The sequence below is a fragment of the Dipodomys ordii genome, unplaced genomic scaffold (assembly GCF_000151885.1).
Source record: "Dipodomys ordii isolate 6190 unplaced genomic scaffold, Dord_2.0 Scaffold215, whole genome shotgun sequence".
NCBI classification, from domain to species: domain Eukaryota; kingdom Metazoa; phylum Chordata; class Mammalia; order Rodentia; family Heteromyidae; genus Dipodomys; species Dipodomys ordii.
Window position 1 is genome coordinate 1,220,548 of NW_012267431.1, and position 19,289 is coordinate 1,239,836.

Here is a 19,289-nt window from a genome sequence, read left to right on the forward strand (position 1 = left end):
CCCAGAGACTTGCTATTATCTCCAGTCTCCTGCTGGTTAATACTAAAATCATCTGATCTGATTCCAACCCATTTTAAAGGGAGTAAAATTGAGACTAGGGACAATCCTAAATGAATACTTCCAGTATTAGTCCCAAATTGAATTTAAGGACTTCTCCAAACAGATTCTAAGCACCTAAGGTCAGCACCAAATGACCATAAAATAAACTTTTTCTTTATGGAACTAATGAGGTTAAAGTCCTTGCACGCAGTTCTCACCCTACTGCGCCTGCGCCAGTCATGACCTGCGAATTTACCCCTGACTGACGTTTCAGGCTGCCCCTCCTAATCCGGAACACGACCTACATTCCGCCCGTCCGGGCTTAACAGGCATGACCCATTTCCAATAAAAATAGAGGGCTGAGTCCCACGGAGCCAATAGAGAAAGTTCAAGGTGTGGTGGAGGCGGTCTATGTGAGGAAACAAGAAGACAAACCCAAGATGGAGGCGGTGGCGGCTGTAGCGGCGTGACAGGTGAGGGCGGGCCCGCAAGGATTTGGATTTTGGAGCTGCTTGTCAAGCATTGGTAGGAGTCCGGACCAAAATCTCAGCTCCAGAATGGCTGTGTCTGGATTCCGGCGCCCCCTGCCCCGGAACCAGAGGAGTGGTTTGGTCCGGGGCGAGACCATCATCCACAGCGGGGGTAGGGTGGGTAGATGGCAATCGACTGGTAAGGCTGCAGGGATGGTTTGGTCCGCTGCGACTGGCCGCGCGCGTGCGCAGGTCTTCAAGACAATCAGGAGGCGGGACCTGGCAGAATGGGGCTGGGGGCTTGGGCCTGGGGTTCCCATTTGCATCTTTGAAGCCCTTGAAGTGTTTGATGACCCTTCCTTACCAAGGTCAGGGTGTGTGTGTAGAGATGGGGTTCACTCCTAGGGTTCCTTATTATGGATCAATGTCTGATCCCTAGGGAAACATCTGAGGATTCCTCCCTTATCCCCACTTTACCTTCTCCATTGTTCCCTGATTATTCACTCATTCTACTTCATTAAGCTGTGGCTCATTAGCTTTCAAGGAGATTTTTGGAGACCTTTCCCCAATTAATGTCCATTTTTGTCACCTTAGACACCATTATCTTCCTTTTCCTGTGGCAGTGTGATAACCCCCACTATCCTTTCTTATTACACTACCTAGCGATTCCTACATCTTCCTTCAGCATAGTATCTGGTGACCCCCTCTGTCTCTATGAACTCCTCATCCTAGAGCTTGGTGATCTCCATTAGCCATCTAACACAAGTGTCTCTGATCTCACCATCAACATGACACAGGGCTCAGGGATGACCACAGTGCCCTTTAAAACCATTGGTGTGGCCAGACAGTGGTGGCTTATGCCTGCAATCGTAGCTACTCTGGAGGCTGAGATCTGAGGATCGTGGTTTGAAGCCAGCCTGGGGAAGAAAGTCTGTGAGACTCCTCTCCAACAAACTTCTCAGAAAAAGCCGGAAGTGGTGCTGTGGTTAAGGTGTTGAGTACTGGCCTTAAGCAAAAAAAAAGAAAAAAAGAAGAAAAGAAAAGCACAGAGCAGTGCCGAGGCCCTAAGTTCAAGCCCCAGGATAGGGAAAAGAAAAACAAAAACAAAAAAACAATTACTGGTGTGAAGCTGGAGGGGGGGGATGAGGGGGAAAGTTGGTAGGTTATATTTGCAACCTAGCTATTCAGGAGGTTGAGATTTGAAGATTGAAGTTCAAAGATAGCCCTGCCCCCCCCCCAAAAAAAAAGGTCAGGAGACTCTTATCTCCAGTTGATCAGCAAAAATTCAGAAACGGTGGTGTGGCTTAAGTGGTAGAGTACCAGCACTGATTTAAAAAAAAAGCCAAATGATAGATAACACAAGGCCCTGAGTTCAAACCTTTGTACTGGCACCAAACCAAACAGAAGAAACAAAAAAAAATTGATGTGACCTCTTTCCTCCAAACCAAGAGCAATATATCTGATGATCCTCCCTTTCCCATCACTCTATCTATGCCTCCTCCCTCACCACAGTCTCTGATCACCCCACGTCTCCATGAAACACCAAGATACCCTGTCATGCCCATTATGTACCTTTCCCCTCCTCGAGCCCCCGGAGCAGTATGAGCTGACTTCTCAATTAGTTCTCAGCAGAGTTGTGTGCACTGTACTCAACAGGACAGTGTATGCTGCTTCTCACTGTGGTTCATCCCCTATACCTGTTCACATACCTCCCTGCGGTGAATTTAAGACTTTGACATTCAAGAGTGAAACAAACAGCAGAAGAGACCAGGCAGAGGAGACAGGATGTACTTTAGGGGTTAGACTTCTTGGGCTGTTGTATAGAAATGGAGCAGCTGGGGGCAAAACCTGATTTTGTGTTATGCCATTTTGCTTCCAGGTTATCATTGAAATTCTGAATTCTTCCTTTACCTGCTCTCTCCTAGGAGCCCCATGGCACCTGCCCAGCCTCATCTCAGCCCATCTTGACAAAGTCTTAGGCTCCATGGAGCCACCACGGGGCCTCCCTGCCAACGGGGCTGAGCCATCCCGGGCAGTGGGCACTGTCAAAGTGTACCTGCCCAACAAGCAACGCACAGTGGTGAGTGACTGGGCCCAAACTGGCAAGATTGCAGATGGATCCAGTTGTAAGGCTGGGATTGGAAGGGTATCATGACAGAGGGATGGGAGAATCAGCTGGGGCTTACCGCCTCTCTACATAAATGTACAGGTGACTGTCCGGGATGGCATGAGTGTCTATGACTCTCTAGACAAGGCCCTCAAGGTGCGGGGCCTCAATCAGGACTGCTGTGTGGTCTACAGACTCATCAAAGGGTGAGTATGGCAGCCCCACACCTCCTACCTCCCCCGTCATCTCGTTCCTTTTGCATTAGTTCAGAGATCACAAGAGAGCTCATTTGTCTTTCCTTTTATCTCTTTACTCTTCCTTCCTTTCCTTCCTTTCTTTCTCTCTTTCCTTCATTCTTTTCCTTTTTTTTTTTTGGTCCTTTCCTTCATTCTTTTCCTTTTTTTTTTTTTGTTTTTTGGTCATGGGGCTTGAACTCTGGGCCTGGGCGCTGTCCCTCAGCTCTTCAGCTCAAAGCAAGCGCTCTACCATTTGAGCCACAGCACCACTTCCAGTTTTTGAGTGGTTTATTGGAGATAAGAGTCTCATGGACTTTCCTTGCCCTGGCTGGCTTTGAACTGTGATCCTCAAATCTCAGCCTCCTGAGTAGGTAGGATTACAGGCATGAGACACCGACACGTGGCTTTCTTTTCCTTTCTTCTTCCCTTCTTTCCTTCTTTTCCTTGTCCACCTCTCCCTCCTTCCCCTTTCCTTCCCACCTCCTCCCTCCATGTGTTGTGGTGTGTGTGTGTGTGTGTGTGTTTTGGGCTTGAACTCAGGGCTTGTGTGTGTGTGTGTGTGTGTGTGTGTGTGTGTTTTGGGCTTGAACTCAGGGCCTGTGGCATGTCCCTGAGCTTTTTGGCTCAAGGCTAGTGCTCCACCATTTGAGCCACAGCTCCACTTCCAGCTTTTTTGGGGCGTGGTTACTTGGAGATAAGAATCTCATGGGATTTCCTGCCCCAGACTTGAACCAAGATCCTCAGTTCTCAACTTTATGGTTAGCTAGGATTACATAAACTAGCCACTGGTGGCTGACTTAATTTCTTCTTTTTTTGTGTGCTGGTCCTTGTTTTTGAACTCAGGACTTGGGCACTGTCTCTGAGCTTCTTTTGGTCAAGACTAGCACTCTACCACTTGAGCCACAGTTCTACTTCCAGCTTTTTCGGTGATTAATTGGAGATAAGAGTCTTACATTTCCTGCCCTGGCCAGCTTTGAACCCAGATCTTCAGATCTTAGCCTCCTGAGTAGCTAGGATTACAGACATTAGCCAACCAGCATCTAACTTCATTTCTTCTTTAGTTCATTGGCTTGGAATGTCTGCAACTCACTGTTTCCTTAGCCCCCAAGTTGTTATCCTGCTGTCATTTCCTTTCATAATTTATTCTTTTCTTTTTTCTTTCTTTCTTTTTATTTTTTATTTTTTTTTGCCAGTTTTGGGGCCTGAACTCTGGGCCTGGGTGCTGTCCCTCAGCTCTTCAGCTCAAGGCTAGCACTCTACCACTTGAGCCACAGTGCCACTTCTGGCTTTGTCTGCTTATGTGGTGCTGAGAAATCGAACCCAGGGCCTATGCATGCAAGGCAAGCACTCTACCACTGAGCCACCTTCCCAGCCCGAATTTATTATTTTCTTTCTTCCTCTTTCCCTTTTCTGTGTGTTGGTATTGGGGCTTGAATTTAGGGCCTGGGCACTGTCCCTTAGTTTTCTCATTCAAGGCTGGCATTCTATCACTAGAACCACACTTGGCACTTTCATCTTTTTAGTGGCTAGTTGGAGGAAAGAATCTCAAAGACTTTTCTTTTTGTGATGCCCCCCCCACCAAAGAAAGAATATGCCATTGACCACTTGTGAGTACCACCACCCCCCCCTGCACGGATCTTGCCTTTAAATACCCTTATCTATTTGACTTCACTGCTGGTCTTCACTGTCTTGGTATAGTGGAGTTCAATTGCCATGGCTATTAAAAGATAACTTTCGCTGATCGTGGGTTTGAGTCCCACTGGCCCTGGGAAGTTGGGATACTTCATTTGGGGGCTGGCTTCAAAATCATGAATCTTAGATCTCAGCCCTCTGAGTAGCTAGATTACAGCTATGAGCCATTATTACCCAGTTCATTTTTCTTTTTCATGATTTCATGAATTCAGTAGCCCTTTCTTTCCTCAGTTTTCCCATTCTCTGCTGAGTTCGTCCTGACTGACTGCCCTGGGATTCATTTGTTTTTTTTTTTTTTTAATCCAGGTCATGCCTTGTTTTGGGTTGTTGTTTCTGTGCCTCATCTACTCCTTCCTTTCCTGTGCTGGCTTGTCACTTCTGAGATTTTGTTTCATTTGCTTGTCACCTTATGGTGAACAGCACAGATTCTTCAGAGTCCCCTTGGACAAATCAGTTTATTCCCTCTGAGCCTGTTTCCTCTCTGTAAATCCAGGGCAAGAATAGTGACTACTTTAACAAGAATTAAAACTGCCAGCTATCAGTGCATGGATTGGGGGCTTAGCCCCAGTCTAACCCCCCCCCATCCTCCCATGCCCTCTACAGGCGAAAGACGGTTACTGCCTGGGACACTGCCATCGCACCCCTGGATGGCGAGGAGCTCATCGTAGAGGTCCTGGAAGACGTGCCTCTGACCATGCACAATTTTGTGAGTATGGTGGGTTTAGTCAGTGCAGGTCATGGGGAAACGAGAGGGAGAAAGCCCTTGACCAGATCTCGACTGTCTCTGCTCTGTGGCTACAGGTACGGAAGACTTTCTTCAGCCTGGTGTTCTGTGACTTCTGCCTTAAGTTTCTCTTCCATGGCTTCCGCTGCCAGACTTGTGGCTACAAGTTCCACCAGCATTGTTCCTCAAAGGTCCCCACAGTCTGCGTTGACATGAGTACCAACCGCCGACAGTGAGCCCAGCTCTGGGTGGCTGGTGGATGGGGAGGCCAGAGGCCTAACCACAAGTCCCTTATAGACAGCTGACTCATGTTCTCTTGTTTTACAACCTTACTATTCTCAAGGTTCTACCACAGTGTTCAGGATTTGTCCGGGGGCTCCAGACAGCACGAGGCTCCCTCCAACCGCCCCCTGAATGAGCCGCTAACTTCTGAGGGCCCCAGGTAGGGATGCCTTAGGGCTACTGGGAGAGAAGCAGATCTAGGTGCTTTTATAAATAACAAGCCATACTTCTATTCCTTTGTTTACTTGACAAACATTTCTTTTCTTTTTCTTTTTTGGTGGTCATGGAGCTTGAACTCAGGGCCTGGGCACTGTCCCTGACCTCCTTTTGCTCAAGGCTAGTGCTCTACCACTTGAGCCACAGTGCCACTTCTGGCTTTTACTGTTTATTTGGTGCTGAGGAATGGAACATGGGGCTTCAGGCACACTAGGCAAGCACTCTACCACTAAGCCACCTTCCCAGCCCCCTTTTCTTTTCCTTCCTTCCTTCCTTCCTTCCTTCCTTCCTTCCTTCCTTCCTTCCTTCCTTCCTTTCTTTCTTTCTTTATGGCCATGGGGCTGAACTCGGGGCCTGGGCTTTGTCCCTGAGCTCTTCAGCTCAAGGATAGTGCTCTACCACTTTGAGTCATGGCTCTACTTCTAGTTTTCTGGTAGTTCATTGGAGATAAGAGTCTCATGGACTTTCCTGCCAGGGCTGACTTTGAACCCCCTCCTCAGATCTCAGTCTCCTGAGTACCTAGGATTATAGGCATGAGCCACCAGTGCCCAGCTTCCTATTTTTTTTTAATGTTTTGCTTTTCTTGTGCCCATGTACCTAGCAGGTATATTACATATTTCTCTGTTTTTTTTCTCCCTCCTTCCACTGGAATATCAGCCCCACAAGAGCAAGAACTTTTATTTATGTAATCCACAGTTTTAACTTCACCACCTAGAATAGTATCTGGCACACAGAAGGTAGCACTCAATTTTTTTGTTGTTGTTGGTCGTGGGGCCTGGACTCTGGGCCTGGGCGCTGTCCCTTAGCTCTTTGGCTAAAGGCTAACACTCTACCACTTGAGCCACAGCTCTGCTTCCGGCCTTTTCTGAGAATGTGGTGCTGAGGAATTGAATCCAGGGCATGCAAGGCAAGCAGACTACCACTGAGCCAACTTCCCATACCATCAATAATTTTCTTTCTTTTTTTTTTTTGGGTCCAGTCGTGGGCCTGAACTCTGGGCCTGGGCGCTGTCCCTCAGCTCTTCAGCTCAAGGCTAGCGCTCTACCACTTGAGCCACAGCGCTACTTCCAGCTTTTTTCTTTTTGCTTATGTGGTGCTGGGGAATCGAACCCAGGGCCTCATGCATACAAGGCAAGCACTCTACCACCGAGCCACCTTCCCAGCCCTACCATCAATAATTTTCTTGAACATATAAGTACTAGTAGTACAATTGTCTGTATGAGCTAAATGCATATTCAGGTGGCCAGAGTGGGCGCTGTTGCCTTTCTGGATCATTCTACAGAGATTTCATGGCCTTTTCCTCCATCAGCCCCTGCACTCAGCACTGTGACCAGGAGCATTTTCCCTTCCCTGCCTCACCCAACCCCCCCCTGCAGCGCATCCGCTCCACATCTACTCCCAATGTCCACATGGTCAGCACCACAGCCCCCATGGACTCCAGCCTCATGCAGGTGGGTGCAAAGGGGCAGTTCAGGAGCATGGGACAGGACAGTGTCAGCTATTCCTAGGGACTTCCATGTCCTTACCTTGATTCTGTCCCCTCCTTTGCAGCTTACAACCCAGAACTTCAGCACCAACGGTGAGACCCCCCCTCGCCACCTGACCCCTGCCTGCCCCTGCACTCTCCCCACCCTACCCCCTTCATTCACCTTTACTTACATCTGCTCTGCAATGACAGCTGCTGCCAATAGAGGTGGTGGTGATGGAGCCCCCCGGGGAACCCCCACCCTGGCCAGTTTGTCCTCGGGGAGGAAATCCCCACATTCCAAGTCATCTTCAGAGCAGCGGGAACGGAAGTCCTTGGCTGATGAAAAGAAAAAAGTGGTATGCTCAGGGGAACTAATGGGGGGACACCATGGACTGAGTGACATGGCTGAAGGGTGTGAGCAGGTCCCTTAGGTGCCCCTTGTCTGGCCCACAGAAGAATCTGGGGTACCGGGATTCAGGCTATTACTGGGAAGTGCCACCAAGTGAGGTGCAGCTGCTGAAGAGGATCGGGACAGGCTCTTTTGGCACTGTGTTTCGAGGACGGTGGCATGGTGATGTGGCTGTGAAGGTGCTCAAGGTGGCCCAACCCACCGCTGAGCAGGCCCAGGCCTTCAAGAACGAGATGCAGGTGCTCAGGTGAGATCTCTTGGGAGCATAGTGAGGGCAGGCAGAACTTTGGTATCTTGGGGAAAAAACTGATGGTCACTTGCATTTGTGTCATGTTTCTTTATTCTTTATTTATTATCAGTCCTGGGGCTTGAACTCAGGGCCTGGGTGCTGTCCCTGAGTTTCTTTTGCTCAAGGTTAGTACTCTGTCACTTGAATCACAACTTCACTTCCAGCTTTTTTGGTACTTAGAGTGTCACCTGTTTTCCTGCCTGGGTTGACTTTGAACCATGATCCTCAGATCTTAGCGTCCTGAGTAGCTAGGATTATAGGAATGAGCTATCAATGCTGGGGTATTTGTGTCATTTTGGAGGCACAGTCACTAGCCATTTTTCTTTCAAAGGTATCATTTTGCCTCTGGGCATCGGACATGTTTGGGGAACTACAGCTGATGTTAGTTTGTGTTGGGGTTAGTACTGCCAGCAGTTAGTGGATCTGCCTCCCACATGAGTCTTCACATTTGCCTGCTGTTGACTGGGTCTGACCATGGGCCATTATTCCCACGATCACTGGCATGTTTGTGAAGAACATAATAATTTTTGTTTGTTTTGTGCCAGTACTGGGATTGAACTCAGGTCCTGAGCTCTGTCGTTGAGCTTCTTTTGCTCAAGACTAATGCTCTTCCACTTGAGCCACAGTACTTCTGGCCTTTTTAGTAGAGTAAGAGTCTCATAGATTTTCCTGCCAAGCCTGGCTTTGAACCATGATCCTCATATCTCAGCTTCCTGAGCTGGATTACAGACACTTGCCATGAAGAACATAATGTTAAGTACCATAGCATCAGGAAGGCTCTCATTGTTCCTTCCCCTTGGCTGTACCATTCATGTTCTGTTTACCAAGAGGTGATCATGTGATGAATTAATTATGAGCACTCTAATGCAAAGCATAGTATTGTTAACTATAATCATTACCCCAATATAATAATTTCATTATTATAATTGCTATAGTTAATGTTGCAGTTAATACTCTGAAATCATTCACATTGAGAAACCTCTTGGCCACTGTGTTACTATGGAGCACAACTCTACAAATTGTGTTCTATAAGACATAGTCTCACCCATGTTAAGCATGTGCCCTACCACTCAGCTGTTAACTCAACCCCAGGACTATATAATGTTTGCCACTCTGGATGATGCCAGCTTAGATTCTGTCCTGTCAGATGGACTCATGATGTTACATTTGATATATCATAATAACTTGTGCCATGTTACTATTTTTCTCATAACAGATGCCAAAGTAAAAAAACTTCTGTTCTCAACTCCTCTTTGTGACATGACAATGACTTGAGCATGTGGTAACTTGATTCCTATTTTTAACCATATGCTTATGTTATCATGTCTTTAGAATCTCTTTTTTTTGCCAGAGCTGTGGCTTGAGTAACAGTGTCTGCCATGGAATCACAAGACCCTGAGTTCAAACCCAAGTACTGCCTCAAAAATTAAATACACATAAATTAAATAAATTAATAAATTAAATAAATTAAATACACATAAATTAAATACACATAAAGGTGGGCGCTGGTGGCTCATACCTGTAATCCTAGCTACTCAGAAGGCTGAGATCTGAGGATCATGGTTCAAAGCCAGACTGGGCAGGAAAGTCCAAGAAACTCTTATCTCCAATAAACCACCAGAAAACAGGAAGTGGCACTGTGGCTCAAGTGGTAGAATGCTAGCCTTTAGCTAAAGAGCTAAGGGACAGCGCCCAGGCCCAGAGTTCAAGCCTCATGACTGACAAATAAAATAAATAAAAAATATATAAAAAGAATATTTTTTTCTATACTAAGGATTGAACTCATGGACCTTGAGCTTGCTAGGCAGGTGCTCTAACACTTAAGCCAGTCCTTCAGCCTTTGTGTTAACATCTAAAACTGCGGTTAATATTTCTATAAGGAATGAAGGTTTTCTCATAAATGAGGGTAAAATGATTCATATGTGACAGTTTCCTTGAGATAGACCTAGGTACATAAGAGTAATAACAACAAAGGCAATGATATTTTCAGAGTGTTTACTGTGTGTTCAGCTGTTTTAAGGGCCTTACAGGTTGTTTGCTCACCCCTTCCAGCATACCTGTAAAGTAGCTACTACATGATCTCAGTTTTACGTAAGGACCAGAGAGGTTAATGTCCTCCCCATGGTAGCACAGTGAGTAACTGGTAGAGCCAGGATTTGAACTAAGTATGTTGTAACCTGAGTCTAGACTTAAAGCCCTTTTGCTGGGCACCGATGGCTTAGGCCTATAATCCTAGCTACTCAAGAGGATGAGATCTGAGGATTGTGGTTCAAAGCCAACTTGGGCAGAAAAGTCCCTGAGAGACGCTTATCTCCAATTAACCACTCAAAAACTGGAAGTAGTGCTGTGGCTCAAGTGGTAAAGCACTAGCCTTGAGCACAAAGAGGCTCAAGGACAGTGCCCAGGCCCTGAGTTCAAGCCCCACAGCTGACCAAAAAAAGCCCTTTATCTCTAAGCCTCTCACAGTGACTAACACAGTGACTAACAGGTTGTAATTCTCACCTGTCACCCATGTTTTGACCAGTTATCAATATTTTGAGATATCAGTGAAGAAGGTTGACATCCCACATTCTCATCTGTGAAATGGCCACATGTCTAGGCAGTGGCTAGACTCTGAGTTGTGGTGGATGATAATAATTAGAGATTCTTCTGTTGGTGAGCAATCCCTCCTACCTTCTTTTTTGTGCTAGTACTGGGCTTGATCTTAGAGCCTTGAGCTCTTGCTTAGCTTTTTCTGTTGAAGGTTGGTACTCTGCCACTTGAGCCACATATCCCACTTCTGCCTCTTTGCTGGCTAATTGAAGATTTTCTTAGATGAATTTACTTGGACTGGCCTTGAGCCTCCTGAGTATCTAGGATTAGAGGTATGAGCCATTTGAGGTTGTCTTTCTACCTGCTTTTGTTGGAAGACTCTGATGAGGAATTTCAGGCCATCAGCCCCCAACAGAGAATCCTACTCAGCAAGCATGTTTCACAACTTGGTATAAGACAGTGGTCTGGCCCTGAACAACCTAAACATCAGGGTGAAATGAATCCCATAGAAGGCAATGAACAATGACAATCCTGATCCTGATGCTTAGTTAATGCATAGCAGGTGCTAACCTCACACCCCCACCACCAACTTTCCTCCTTACATGCAGGAAGACTCGACATGTCAACATCTTGCTGTTCATGGGCTTCATGACGAGGCCAGGGTTTGCCATCATCACTCAGTGGTGCGAAGGCTCCAGCCTCTATCACCACCTGCATGTGGCTGACACGCGCTTTGATATGGTCCAGCTCATCGACGTGGCCAGGCAGACTGCCCAGGGCATGGAGTGAGCTTCCCATCTTGGGCATTGGGGGAGCACAGTGGGTGGCGTGAAGTGGCTTCAGTCAATTAACCACCTACTTCTGCCCCATAGCTACCTGCATGCCAAGAGCATCATCCACAGAGACCTCAAGTCTAACAGTATCTGTCACTGGCTGAGGGTGGGGTGGAGCATTAACTGAATAAAGGATTTAGCAGGAGGGAGGGCTTTTGCGGGGGTGTGCCTCTGGGGGTAAAGAGGAAAGGGCACATGTTGCCTGTTTTCTGCCAGGTGGCGGAGCCATAGCTGATGAAGGGGCTTTAATGGAAGGCTTTTGGTTAGGAGTTAAAGATGTGGCTAATTTGGTGATGTTCTTGGGTATTCTGGTCAAGGTGTGAAGTGTGATGTTTGTGGAGGACATTACATGGAGTTTCAAAGATATGAAAAGTTAGGGTGCCATTCAAGAATCTGAATCACAGGGGACAAGGAGACCAAGTGTGGAGGGCATTGATTGTGGATAGTTTGTATGAAATTGTAGAGGCTTCTGGGCAGAGACATGACTGGTATTGGGGCAGGGCATTTGTGGGAACTTATAAGTTAGGACAAGAGGTGTGACTATTAGGAGTCTCTGTAGTGGCCTTAACCATCATGGACATCTTCCTACATGAGGGGCTCACAGTGAAGATTGGTGACTTTGGCCTGGCCACAGTGAAGACACGGTGGAGTGGGGCTCAGCCTTTGGAACAGCCTTCAGGCTCTGTGCTGTGGATGGTGAGTTGGGCCAAATTGGACACAGAGCTCAGGGAGGCAAGGGCTCCTGGTTTGGGACATTATGGTACCAAGCAGGAATGGCAATGCCTCTGCCAGGTGTGGGTACCTAGACAGCTCCTGTGGGAGGGTACCCAGTATGGCCAGCAAGATCTGGGACTGTGGGCTAGCCATTTGCTGACCTCAATGGTTCCCCTGCCTTTCTGGCCTATCAAAGGCTGCTGAGGTGATCCGGATGCAGGACCCGAACCCCTACAGCTTCCAGTCGGATGTCTATGCCTATGGGGTTGTGCTCTATGAGCTCATGACCGGCTCACTGCCTTACAGCCACATTGGCAGCCGTGACCAGGTGAGCTCTACACCTTCCCCACAATTCTTAGGCCTCCATACTTCAGATTCCTCATCACACATACCAAGGATGCCATACTTCCCCCCAGAAACTTAGAATTTTGTAGAATGAGAACTCCCAGTGTTAATCTCTTAGGTACTGAATATTGACCCCACTTCTTCCTCCACATCTACAACTCCTGGGACAGAATCCTCAAATTCCCCATTTCTCAGAATCCTGATATTCAGAAAGCTCCTAGGCTTCCAAATACCTAGAAGCCCTCTGGGTTCCTACACGTCTATCATCTTCTGCTGTGGGTGTTCAGAATACCCCAGGTCCCCCAACTTCAGCATTCCATTTCTCCCAGAAACAGACTTCCTTCCAGATACCCACAATCACTCAGGCTTTAGGGCCCTGGCACTCATAATGTTCTGAGCCCAAGACTGAACCCAGGATTACCCCATTCCCCTCCCCCAATTCAAGATCATCTTTATGGTGGGCCGTGGCTATCTGTCTCCGGACCTCAGCAAAGTCTCGAGCAACTGCCCCAAAGCCATGCGACGTCTACTGTCTGACTGCCTCAAGTTCCAGCGGGAGGAGCGGCCCCTCTTCCCCCAGGTAGGCTGGGGAAATGAGCTGGATACCTGGGAAGGAGTGTGATGGGGTGGTGGGAGGGGGTGCAGAGATGGAGGCAGGCATTAGTCCTGTTGAATCCGAGGTACACAATGTGTGTGTCTCCATTAGCTGGGGTCAAAAGGAGGTGGGGTGCCCATAGGACACCGGACACCCCTCCTCATTCTCACCTGTCCCCAGATCCTGGCTACAATTGAGCTGCTGCAACGGTCACTCCCCAAGATTGAGCGGAGTGCCTCAGAACCCTCCTTGCACCGCACCCAGGCTGATGAGTTGCCGGCCTGCCTCCTCAGTGCAGCCCGCCTTGTGCCTTAGGCTCCCCTAGCCAGGAGGGGGATGCCAATCTCAGCCTGCCATGCCAAGGAGCTCTGCCTACCAGCCAGTCATTGTTCCATCTCTGCCTTGATACTGCCTCAGGACCCCCTACTTCCTACTCTGGGAGGTGTGGAGGTCCCTACATGCTCTTCCAGTTCCTCTGGAATTGGAGACTTAGACCCCTGTCTCCATAATTTTAGTTTCCTCTTGGGGGGAATACTTCTAACTTGGGAGTGCTCCTCCTTCTCCAATGGCTGGGATTCATGGCAAGGATTCCACTCAGCCTCTCTGGAATTTGTGCCTGTTGTGCCTTCACTGGATTTTGGGGTCCCCAGCACCCCCATATGGATTAGGAGGGGTTCTTCTGTGTCTCCTTTGCCATTCAAAGACTCCCCTCTTTCTTCACCAAGAAGCACAGAATTCTGCTGGGCCTTTGCTTGTTTATTTTGCTTCCCGACTCTTCTCTTGGGGTTGAGAGCCGCTGAGGGGTGGGGGAATCCAGGCAAGGAGTAGAGGTTGAGGGGAGGTGCAGACCACACAAACAGCGCCACTGCACGCATCACCACAGGCAGCACAATGAATGAGGACCACATATGCCAAGCACGGCACAAGAGGAGGCCACATCAGTCACAGACACAGACATCACGGCAAAGGTGGGGAAGTGGGAGACCACTGGCCTTCCCTGTGCAAAGGATTCTGGGAGGATGGGTAGATTTTGCATATTTAGACAGCTGTTAGAGGCAGGAAACTGGGGAGGGATCCCTGGGGGGAACTGAGGGGTCCTAGAAGTAGGGGGAGCTCCCAAGTGGAATTGAGGGGAGCAGTGAAGGTAAATCCTTATAGAGCTGGGTGGTGGATGGCATGTGAGAATGTGAACACTAGAGAGATGGAGCTCACATGGAAAATGGCTGAAAGGTAGGGGTTTCTTGCAGCATTGGAATTTTTTGATTAGGAACAAAGTGTGTCGGAAAGATTCAGGACCAGGAGTAGGGTTTTCCAGGAATTTCAGGGCTCCAGGAGGGGATTCAATGGTGTTTAGGGCCAGAAACAGGTTGCCTGGTATTGGAGAGGTTCCAGGAAGGAAGTACTCTTTTAGGGTTACCAGGAATAGAGGTGTTCAGGAATTTTCAGGGCCTAAAACTGTAGATCTTGAGGTGACCAGGAACAGAGCTCTAAAGGATTTGGGGATCCCAGATGTGAGACCTGGATTTAGGATGGGGTTTCTCAAGGGACTTGGGCATCTTGAGGAATGAGAAGTGGGATGATGTAGAACCAGGAGAATGGTTCTCAAGGGATTTGAAGATCCCAAACAGAAATGGATTCAGGGCCCAGAGAGGGTTGCCCAGGGACTTAGGGGTTCTTGGGATGGGGTGTCAGTCGGAGAAGAGGCTGGCGAAAGACTTCCTCAGGCTGCGGATGGTCTCAGCTTTCACCTCATCCTGGCTAAGGCTGGGCCTGGGCGGGGCTGGCTCTGGAAGGTTGAAGGCATTGGTCAGAGACTGGGATTTGCTAGAGAGAGACAAGGTGGAGGCATGGGAGGAAGGGGGAAAGAGGAAGGGAGGAAGGGAGAGAAACACAATGTTACCCCAGGCCCGGCCCCAGCCCTGCCCCTCTGATCCTGGGGCTCTGCCTGTGACCTTCCCACCCACCACTTTGGGCCTGGGGCCCTTATGGTTCTCTAGGCTGGGAGAACTTTGGAACAGATTGGGCCCGGGACTAGGGAGCTGAAACAGCACTGCTGGGAAGACTGGTGCAAAATGAAGAAGGGTAGGATTAATGGAAAGATCCCTGGCCCAAGTCTAGGTTTGTTTGATGTACAGAGGAAGATGAAGGAGATTTCCAGTCTAAAGGTAAGGATTCTAGAAGAGACTGAGGGACTTGGGCCAAGGACAGGCTGGTAGGGGCCAGTCAGTTTAAAGGGAAGCAGTTGGGTGGGGGCAAGTAGGACTTTGGAGTTGGGGTTGGGTGGGATAGACCCAGAGGAGGCTGGGAGGATGATGGAGGGGCAGATAGTTGGGCCAGGAGAAATTGGGGGATAGACCAAAAAGTTGCCTAGGCTGTTCTGGAAAGGATTGTCTGGGAAGAATGGAGTGACAAGGCCAGACACATTTCAGGGATGGGCTGGGAGGAGTAGGGAGGGCAAGGGCAAGTTTGACAGGAAAGCCTGAGTCGGGCTGGGCAGGGAGGTGCTGGAGACGGGTCTGTCAGGCACGGACTATGGGCCTGGAATTGGGGACTTTCCCAGGGCCTGTTGTGAAACGGGTGGAGGAAGGTGAATCGAAAGTGTCTGGGATCTGGCATCAAATCCCAGGATGGAGACAAGGATGTAGGTGGAGAGGAGGAGTGCCATCCAGGAGGAGGGGCTTGGCTTAGGCTGCAGGGTTCTCTGTTGGGAAGGACCTGAGTAGTGATGCTAGGGCTGCCCTACCAGGCCGGGAACCCGCTTTGTGAGCAGCAAGGAGAAGGCTGCTGTAGGGCCCTCCTTACTTGAGCTGGGGGTGCGGGGGACCCCCGGCAGCGGCGGTGGCGGGTGGTGGTACATCCTGGCTCGGTTTCTGGGCCAGCTGTGGCTTGGCAGGTCGTCCAGCAGGACCTGGGCCGCTGGGCCGGGGCTGCTGCGTGGTGGGTGGCCCGGTGCGAGGTCCGGGACCTGCCTGGCTAGCCTGGCGTGTGGGGCCTGCGGGGCCTGGGGGTTTCTGAGGAGGGCCCTGACGCTGCTGCCCAGCTTGTGGGGCCCCAGTGGCTTTTGGCGGAGCCGGGCCAGAGACCGATGTCTGACGGGTAGCCTGTGGAGGCGCCTGGCGCTGGGGAGATGGAGAAGCAGGCGGCCGGGCTGTAGGAGGCGCCCCAGGGCCTCCTGCCACTGGACGGGATTGGCGGCCTTGCCCCTGGGTCATTGGTGCGGCCTGTGACGCAGGCTGCTGGGGCGCAGAGGTGGGACTCGGTAGGCGCTGGGGCACAGGGCTGCCAGCTGGGGGTCCAAGGCCAGTAAGGTGCTGCTGGCCCTGTGGGGGCGGGCGCTGCTGCAGTGGGGGTCCCTGGCGTTGGGGTCCCGGGCCTGGCTGTGGAGGGCCTCCTGGTGGACAGAGAAGAAAGAACAAGTAAGAGGGAGTGAGCGATCATCTAACTGGAGAAGGTTGGGGGCAGAGAAAGCCAGGAGGCTGTAGAAAGCTTCCTGTCACTTACCCTGAGGCGGGGGTCGTTGCTGAGCTGGAGGCCCCACAGGCTGCTGGGAGGTCTGGCGGCCCAAGGGCAGGGCCCCTGGGGACTGAGTCTGCGGCAGAGGAGTGGAAAAGGACAGGTTAAAAATAGTTACCAGCCATAGTACACCATCCAATCAGAATGGCCCTCATTCCCTGTGTACTGGGTGTTGCCCCTTTTGTGGGCAGCTGAAGGGATGTGGGGCTGAATCCTCCCCCTCATCCACACTCAGGTGGAGGACAGAGCTGCAGGCATGTATCATTGCTTTAAACAATTGGCAATTGAGGCCATAGGTGATGCTGGTAGCCTACTGAGTATCTGGTATATGGCCCATGCTTGACCAAAGGCTGGTCTCCTTGCCACTACTCATTACCAAGGGCCTGACCTGGCTGTGGGAGCCCCTGCCAGGGGAAGCATCCCTTTGCCGCTGTCTGGGCAGGGCCTGGGCCATCTTGCTGACCACAAGCTCCACGATGAGCTGCTTGTCTTCATCCTGGTGGTCACCAATGAGTGGCATGGAGGAGCCCACCACCTGGGGGAGGAAAGGGAGGCCAGTGAGAGAAGAGGCAGAAAGGACATAGGAGGTCACAATGACACCATGTATTCACTTGACCAAAGGCATGGACACTTGCAGGAAGTGAGGTCTGGTTCCAAAGAGGTATATTGGTTGTGTACTTCGAAGAAGGCTTGTCTGTGACAAGGACCAGATCACTTAAGAATTGACTTTTTCCTCGTGGGACTTGAACTCTGGGCCTGGGTTCTATCCCTCAGCTCTTTTGTTCAAGGCTAGCACTCTACCACTTTGAGCCACAGCTCTACTTCCTGTTTTTGAGTGGTTAATTGGAGATAGGGAGTCTCATGTGGGACTTTTCTGCCTGAGCTGGCTTGGAACCATGATCTTCAGATTACAGCCTCCTGAGTAGCTAGCATTACAGGTGTGAGCTAGTTGTGCTTGGCTGATACCTTTTAATGGTTTGAAAAAATATTTCATGGCAGATAAAATTATATGGAATTTAAATTTCAGTGCCCATAAACGAAGGTTTTAGACAGAAACACACAAGTTGTATCCATACATACAGCCACATTTAGGATTTTACATCTTGCCTATGGCTACTTTCTGAGTTGAGCCAATCCAACGGAGACTATAGTGCCCACAAAGCCTAAAACATCCACTGTCTAGTCCTTCACAGAAAATGTTTGCTGGTCTCAGCTTTAGAGTTTTCCAGGTAGGCATTTTGTCCTTTCCAAAGTGCTTCACTATTGTTTGGTGCCAGTGGCTTACACCCATAATCCTAAGTATTTAAGAGGCAGAGATCTGAGGATTAATGTTCAAAGCCAGCCCAAGCAGGAAAGTCCATGAGATTCTTATCTCCAACTAGCCATCAAAAAGCCAGAATTGAGCCGAGCATGCCCGGCACTGGCAGTTCACACCTATAACCCTAGCTACTCAGGAGGTCAAGATCTGAGGATCATGGTTCAAAGCCAGCCTGGGCAGTTAAGTCCATGAGACTTTTATCTCCAATAAACCACTAGAAAACTGGAAGTGTCACTGTGGCTCAAGCAGTAGAGCACTTGCCTTGAGCTGAAGTGCAGGGACAGCGCCCAAACCCAGAGTAAAAGACTCATGACCGACCCCCCCCCAAAAAAAAAAAGCCAGAAATAAGCCAGGTGCCGGTGGCATGCCTGTAATCCTAGCTATATAGGATGCTGAGATCTGAAGATCGCAGTTCAAAGCCAGCCTAGGCAGGAACATCCATGAGACTCTTCAGTAAAGCACCAGAAAACTGGAAGTGGCACTGTGGCTCAAGTGGTAGGTTGCTAGCCTTGAGCTGAAGAGCTGAGGGACAGTGCCTGGGCCCAGAGTTCAAGACCCATGACTGACAAAAAAAGCCAGAAGTGGAGTTGTGGCTCAAGTGGTAGAGCACCTGCCTTAAGGAAAAAATATCTAGGCCCTGAGTTCAAGGCCCAATATTGGCATGAAAACAAACAAACATAAACCACAGTACTTCTCTATTGGCTCAGTTCACAGGATACTTGAAAGGTAACTAACTGCTTTGCCATTTACCAAGGTGTCTCCATTCACTGAGCACTTTATATCTTGACAAGTATTTTTGCCATTTGTGAAGGGTGTCCAAGTTCACAGAGCCCAACTAGAGTTTACGGTTTTGCCATTAGTTCGGGATATCCCAGTTCACCAAACAACTTTACAGTTTACTAGAGCACACTGCCATTCACTGAGGACTTTCTGTGTGACAGGTGCTGCCCAATTTAGAATGTTGCTGCCCCACCCGTCCCTGGCTGCCCCCACCTCAATGATGTGGTCCCTTCCATCCTTGCCGTGCAGAGCTTCCACTGCACAGATGTCCAGTCCCCCAAAAATCTCCGAACATGTGTCCACCCACAGCTTGTACCTGCCAAGACAAGAGCAGTGCAGCCTGTCAGTACCTTGCCAAGGTAGCCACTTTCCTATCCTCCTCCTCCTTTCCCAAGTGTGAATCCCTCACCTGTCTGACATGGCAATCTGCTCAAGCATCGCAGAACCAGTGTTGGTCTTCCAGTTCCCTGACACTGACGTCCTCCTGGGGAACAAGGAGGAAGAGGTTTAGGAGGGCTGAGATGTGGGAGGCAGGGCAGGAAACCTCCTAGGCCCTAGTCTTTCCACTTACATGTAGGCCTTGTAGTTCTGCCCAATCTTCTGGACACGCACATCATATTTGGCATCAATAAAGGGCTCGGCAGTGGCATATGTCTTGGTCAGTGCCACCACACTTGCAATGTCCTGGAAGTCATGCTGGTTGTCCACCTTGACCTATATGCATAGG

The 19,289-nt window shown here is 49.5% G+C and overlaps 2 protein-coding genes across 2 annotated transcripts in view; one reads left to right on the forward strand and one right to left on the reverse strand.

The window, feature by feature from the left end:
- The first annotated feature begins 349 nt into the window (after nt 1-349).
- On the forward strand, nt 350-13,696 carry Araf (A-Raf proto-oncogene, serine/threonine kinase). Its single transcript, XM_013035545.1, has 16 exons — nt 350-512; nt 2,435-2,589; nt 2,719-2,822; nt 5,148-5,250; nt 5,346-5,500; nt 5,612-5,710; nt 7,076-7,217; nt 7,318-7,345; nt 7,445-7,590; nt 7,688-7,890; nt 11,073-11,249; nt 11,337-11,383; nt 11,875-11,993; nt 12,208-12,339; nt 12,802-12,936; nt 13,132-13,696. Exons 2-16 carry the CDS (start codon nt 2,494-2,496, stop codon nt 13,264-13,266), a joined length of 1,821 nt encoding a protein of 606 aa, XP_012890999.1. The 5' UTR covers nt 350-512; nt 2,435-2,493; the 3' UTR covers nt 13,267-13,696.
- Nucleotides 13,697-14,639: 943 nt separating this feature from the next.
- Nucleotides 14,640-19,289, reverse strand: part of Syn1 (synapsin I) — a 67,915-nt gene continuing 63,265 nt past the window's right edge. Inside the window, exons 6-12 of the mRNA XM_013035536.1 lie at nt 19,134-19,276; nt 18,972-19,046; nt 18,776-18,878; nt 16,853-16,999; nt 16,453-16,540; nt 15,754-16,342; nt 14,640-14,775 (exon numbers count right to left, since the gene is read on the reverse strand). Of these exons, the coding sequence (XP_012890990.1) occupies nt 14,640-14,775; nt 15,754-16,342; nt 16,453-16,540; nt 16,853-16,999; nt 18,776-18,878; nt 18,972-19,046; nt 19,134-19,276 (1,281 nt within the window). The remainder of the gene's footprint in view (nt 14,776-15,753; nt 16,343-16,452; nt 16,541-16,852; nt 17,000-18,775; nt 18,879-18,971; nt 19,047-19,133; nt 19,277-19,289) is intronic.

Coding starts and splice junctions, on each gene's coding strand:
- Araf (XM_013035545.1), top strand. CDS start 2,494: ATGGAGCCACCACGGGGCCTCCCTGCCAACGGGGCTGAGCCATCCCGG. Junction 7,891..11,072: donor AACGAGATGCAGGTGCTCAG/GTGAGATCTCTT, acceptor CCTTACATGCAG/GAAGACTCGACATGTCAACA. Junction 12,340..12,801: donor ACATTGGCAGCCGTGACCAG/GTGAGCTCTACA, acceptor CCCCAATTCAAG/ATCATCTTTATGGTGGGCCG.